The 4878-nt window shown below is 34.7% G+C and overlaps 1 protein-coding gene across 1 annotated transcript; it reads left to right on the top strand.

Moving 5' to 3' along the window:
• Positions 1-253: 253 nt before the first annotated feature.
• On the top strand, positions 254-4556 carry LOC128549887 (uncharacterized). Its single transcript, XM_053527599.1, has 2 exons — positions 254-788; positions 1552-4556. The coding sequence occupies exons 1-2, from the start codon at positions 445-447 to the stop codon at positions 2882-2884; spliced, it is 1677 nt and encodes a 558-aa protein (XP_053383574.1). The 5' UTR covers positions 254-444; the 3' UTR covers positions 2885-4556.
• Positions 4557-4878: the final 322 nt, after the last annotated feature.

Raw genomic sequence — 4878 nt, 5'->3', positions numbered from 1 at the left:
TTCATTTGTCCATGTTAGTTACGATGTACATTTTATAAGCGTTCTTTGTTTATTTCTGTTTTGTTTTGTGTTTCATTTTACTTGTTGTTTTTCTGCATTTTAAGTTATTTTATTCAGTTTATGTGTTTATTTATTATTTTAGTTCGTCTGTTTATAACTCGTTCGGGTAGTACTCCTCGTTTAAATAGGCCAACAATAATGTTGTTCTTATAAAATAGACTGGGCCTGTTTATAGGTTGGTTAGGGCTACGGATATGCGATTTGTATTGTATTTTGTCATTATTTTTTAGAGTAGATCCCCTTCAGTTTGGAACCGTCCATGTTTACAAACACTTTTGTTTATTTTATGAGAAGTACAGGCTGTTTGTCGATTATTGATAAAACTAAGGGAAGATTAAAGTATGGATTTATCTATTTGACCTAGTAAGTTTAAACTTTTACAAAATGGCGACCAAGGGGTGTACAACAGACGCGTCGAATGAATTGTTTGACTTTATATGTTCTCCATGCAACAAGAAAGACAGGAATAGTGAGGCGATGAAGTACTGTGTGGACTGTCAGGAGTATCTGTGTGTACCTTGTGTTGAAAGTCACAATAGTTTTTCTGTCCTAGCTGGACATACCTTAGTTGAAAGGTCAAAGTTTGGAAATGCAAATAGAACAGACAACAAGAACTTACCGTCGGTGCCGACAGAGCGATGCAAAGTTCACTCATTGAAGCTCATGGACATGTACTGTGCTGATCATGATTCGGTTGGATGTCATGTCTGCTTTACGATCAATCATAAGTATGTCTACTTTCGTTTTTAAAATCAGTCTTCTTATCCGTCCTTTCAAACTAATAAGATATTGAACACTTACGGGTTGACAAAGGGCGAGGATTTTTTTATTTTCTGTTCTTATATAAACTTGAATATCTAACCAATGTTATTTGTGCAGATCATGACTCTTTCGGGTGTCATGTTTGCTTTATTATGTCAACTTTCGTTTTCAAAATAGGGATGAAAAATAATTATTCATTTTAATCATTCATTTTTAAATAAATGTTTGAATTTAATCGTGACACACATACAACATTCTTAAATGGGCAGGGACTTCAAACTTTTCTTTTTGTTTTGGGAACTTAACTAATTTAGGATGTAGTAACAAAAGTAAAATTTTGTAAGTGTTGGCATTAACATGCACTTAAATCAAATTATTTTACTCTTCAATACACTTGAAAAACTTGATAATATTTTTGAAAGACGTAACGTATATCACAGAAAGTAACTGAAGCTGAAAACATTTTGCGGTTTTAAATCGAGATGCTGTCTAAAATTTGATCAGATTATTACTGTCAAAGCTGTATTAAGCAGCCAGCCAGGATAGCAAAGAAAATATGAATGATTTTAATAGGTGGCTGCTTAAGCGAGTTGAAATTGGAAAAAAGATGTCCGTTTTAGAAATTAGTTGACTGAAGCAACTTGAGGCAAGTTGTTCATTAATACAGATGACCACTAAGCCGGGTTCTTCTGTATATTATACTAAATACTATTGTTTTGCTTTCATTAGGCCATGTCAAGATATCCACTACATTCCCGAATATGTTGAAACGACTAAACAGGCTGAAAGTATCAGAAAGATAAATGATGAAATGGACAAAGCAATTTCCGAGATGGATAACTTGATGAAAAAGAAACAAAAAGATATTGAAGAAAACAGGACAACAAAAGCTAACTTCTTAAAAGAAATCACAGCATTTAGGATAGAAATCAACGAAGCTTTAGATCGACTGGAACAAGCTTCTGTCGCTGAAGTAGAAGGAAAATGCAGTAAACAGGATCAAGAATTTCGAGAAGAATTGAAGAATATACAGGATACTCTCGATAAACTTACTACATGTAAAGCTGAAATGGAATCATCACAGAGGAATCCGTCGCAACAGTTTGTTAATATGAAGATAGCCGAGAGTATAATATCAGATTTGAAAAAGGCCGGATCACGATCGACAGATAAAGTGAAAGGTAGTATGTTGTTTGAAAGAAATTCAGAGATATTGCATTTCCTTCAAAAGCATGAATTACTTGCAAAGAAGCCACTTCTAAAGAAGCACGGGCTCTACGAAGTTCAAAGCAAGCAAAGCTACATTATAAAGTTGAATGACGATGTCAATACCTGTGGTATTTGGTCTTCTTGTACACTTGACTCTGGTGATATTTTGTTAGCAGACTTTAGCAACAAGAAAATAAAACTTTTTGACTGTGAAACATATCAAATACGAAATTCAATGAAGGTGTCTGCCTTTCCTAAATCTGTTTGCAAGATAAGTAGTGTGGAAGCTGCGGTAAGTCTTAACAACCAAACAGTTCAGTTTGTGTCTACAAAGAATCAGCTTCTGCCTACACGCTTACTGAAGGTTGATTGTGATTGTAGAGGAATTGATGTCATAGATGATCAACTGGTGATAAGTGAAGAAGGTAGGAAGGTATATATATATACGATGAATGGAGAACGTGTGAAGGTCATCGAGACAGACGGATCAGGAAATAGTATATTTAGTTATAATCGTGAAATTTCCGTGAGTGACGACGGTAAAATGATATACGTAGCTGATAAAAATCGAGGTCTTGTAACTCTCGATAGAGACGGTGGTGTGTTGTGGAAATTTTGTGGTCAAGAGCTGAAGAGCGCCTGGGGAGTGTGTACAGACGGAAACTGTAACGTATTCCTCAGTGGTGAGTATTCGAAAACTGTTGTACAACTAGGACCTGATGGAAAGTTGCTTGGAGAAGTTGTCTCTAAAGCACATGGCTTAAATTATCCAAGAGTTGTAAGCTTTGATAGGAAAAACTTTAAACTCATTGTCGCAGATGAAAACGAGCTGATTGTTTTTCACGTTGAATAAACATGATTTGGTTTCAGGCATAGTGAAACAGATTTAATGAAATACAGACATTGTGTAAATTGATTTACCTACTTTTTTGGCGTGTGTAATGGTATCTTTCAATTCTATAATGGCATTGCTACTCGGATTTAATTCTCAGAATTTCTTGGAAGGATTTAAATCTAATAAACTAAAGATGAAGACAATCTTAGTTCATTTTTCATGTATATGTGTAGCCTACATTATCTGACAAATTATAACGCAATTACAATTTCTGTTTGAAATCTATATAACTCTGTGTTAGTAGAGCGTGTGAATGTGATTGTATGTCTGTTGTATTATTTTGTCTGCTAAATCATTTTTCATTGAATGACTGCTCTCAGCACTCTTACTGCTTACATACCGGGTATTTAAAAGTATGTTATTTTTATTTACAGAAACGGTATCTAATATTGACACAAAATCAATTAAAATAAAAACCATGCAGCATAGAAACTGTGTAGATCTAGATCTAATTTTACTAACACCTCCTTTTTGTTTTCCACAATATTGTTCACTTTTATACAATATGTCTTCCATGCTAAATAATGTACACTCAAGGACTTTAAAAACGCATCATCTATGCTTTTAGAAAATTGGATCCAAGAACATTTTCGTTATGCATATAGTTATGAAATATGCATAGATCTAATAGATAAGGTATTAAGGTGGTATTTTTTTTCTGCGCTGAACGAAGCATGACTACTTCTCATCCAGCTCATATTCGGATCAGTTTTATTCTGATGTATTTTGAGTCGGTTGCCGGGAAAGAAATAGAGAATAATAGGTTAGTGCCTTAGATGAGAAAGTTTATCTGGCGAGGTGGAGGAGGTTATCGGGTGAGCCGGAGGCGAATAAACTTTCTCCATCTTAGGCACTAACCTATTATTCTATTTATCTTGTCATTACTTCATTTTCCGATATTTGGCAATTTATTTTACAAAAATAAGTGTGCGACAACCGTTTTAATGACGTCATATTCGTAATGACGTAACTTATATAATGACGTAATCACCGACACAGTAATGTGGTTACAAATAAAAAGCGCAATAACTTCTTCGTTTTTGGATAAAAACTCATTATTTGACCACTCATTTTCTTAGTTCGGACATTTCCAACACAATGGTGATGGTTTCAATGCAAAATTTCTTATGACAACAATATCGATCATAAGGTCACATGATCAACTGACCGTATATCACTGGTCACGTGTCAACTGACGGTATATCAAGAAAGATATACGGCACCCTGATATCGGGTCGAAAATACTGCAAGTGACAGGATAATATAAAATATCCGTTTTTATTATATACCTATATAAATTCTGGCAAAATACAGTTTGTATCTCACAAGTAAATAAACACAGGCAAAAAAATCCGTATTGTACATTTTGTATTGTATGTTGCTGGACTACTACTTTTTATTTACTATGCATGACCTGACACAGTTCTATAAATAGCGCAAATAAAAACTTCACTCATTTCTATTTAACATCAGCAAACACTTAAGATTTCGTTTGATAACAAAACAACAAACAAAAAGATGGAGGTATATAATAAAAGTGTCTTTACAACAGTAGATAGATCTAGGATTTCGTATTCGGCTCTCGTGGATTTTCCACTCGAGCCGAATACAGCATCCCAGATCGAGTTACTATTATTAATAATATCTGTCATATGTTTACGAATCGGATAGAAATATCCATCCCGAGGGCACCTGCGCATTGGGCGGTAATGAGGCTTGCCGAACTACCGCCAATGCGCAGGTGGCCGAGGGACGGATATTTCCATTCGATTCGTAAACACATGACTGATATTTTTTCTTGCATATCGTATACATGCTAGCATTTTATTCGGCAGATCATTTTTCTTACATACCGTATTTTACAAATAACAGCTAGAAATACTTTCTTTATAGCACTCTTTCTTACAGTAGAGAATGAACACAAAGCGCGGGAAATTAACGTCCGTAAGCAG

This window comes from Mercenaria mercenaria, chromosome 17, assembly GCF_021730395.1.
Source record: "Mercenaria mercenaria strain notata chromosome 17, MADL_Memer_1, whole genome shotgun sequence".
Classification (NCBI taxonomy): domain Eukaryota; kingdom Metazoa; phylum Mollusca; class Bivalvia; order Venerida; family Veneridae; genus Mercenaria; species Mercenaria mercenaria.
This window is presented reverse-complemented; position numbering and strand designations above follow the sequence as displayed.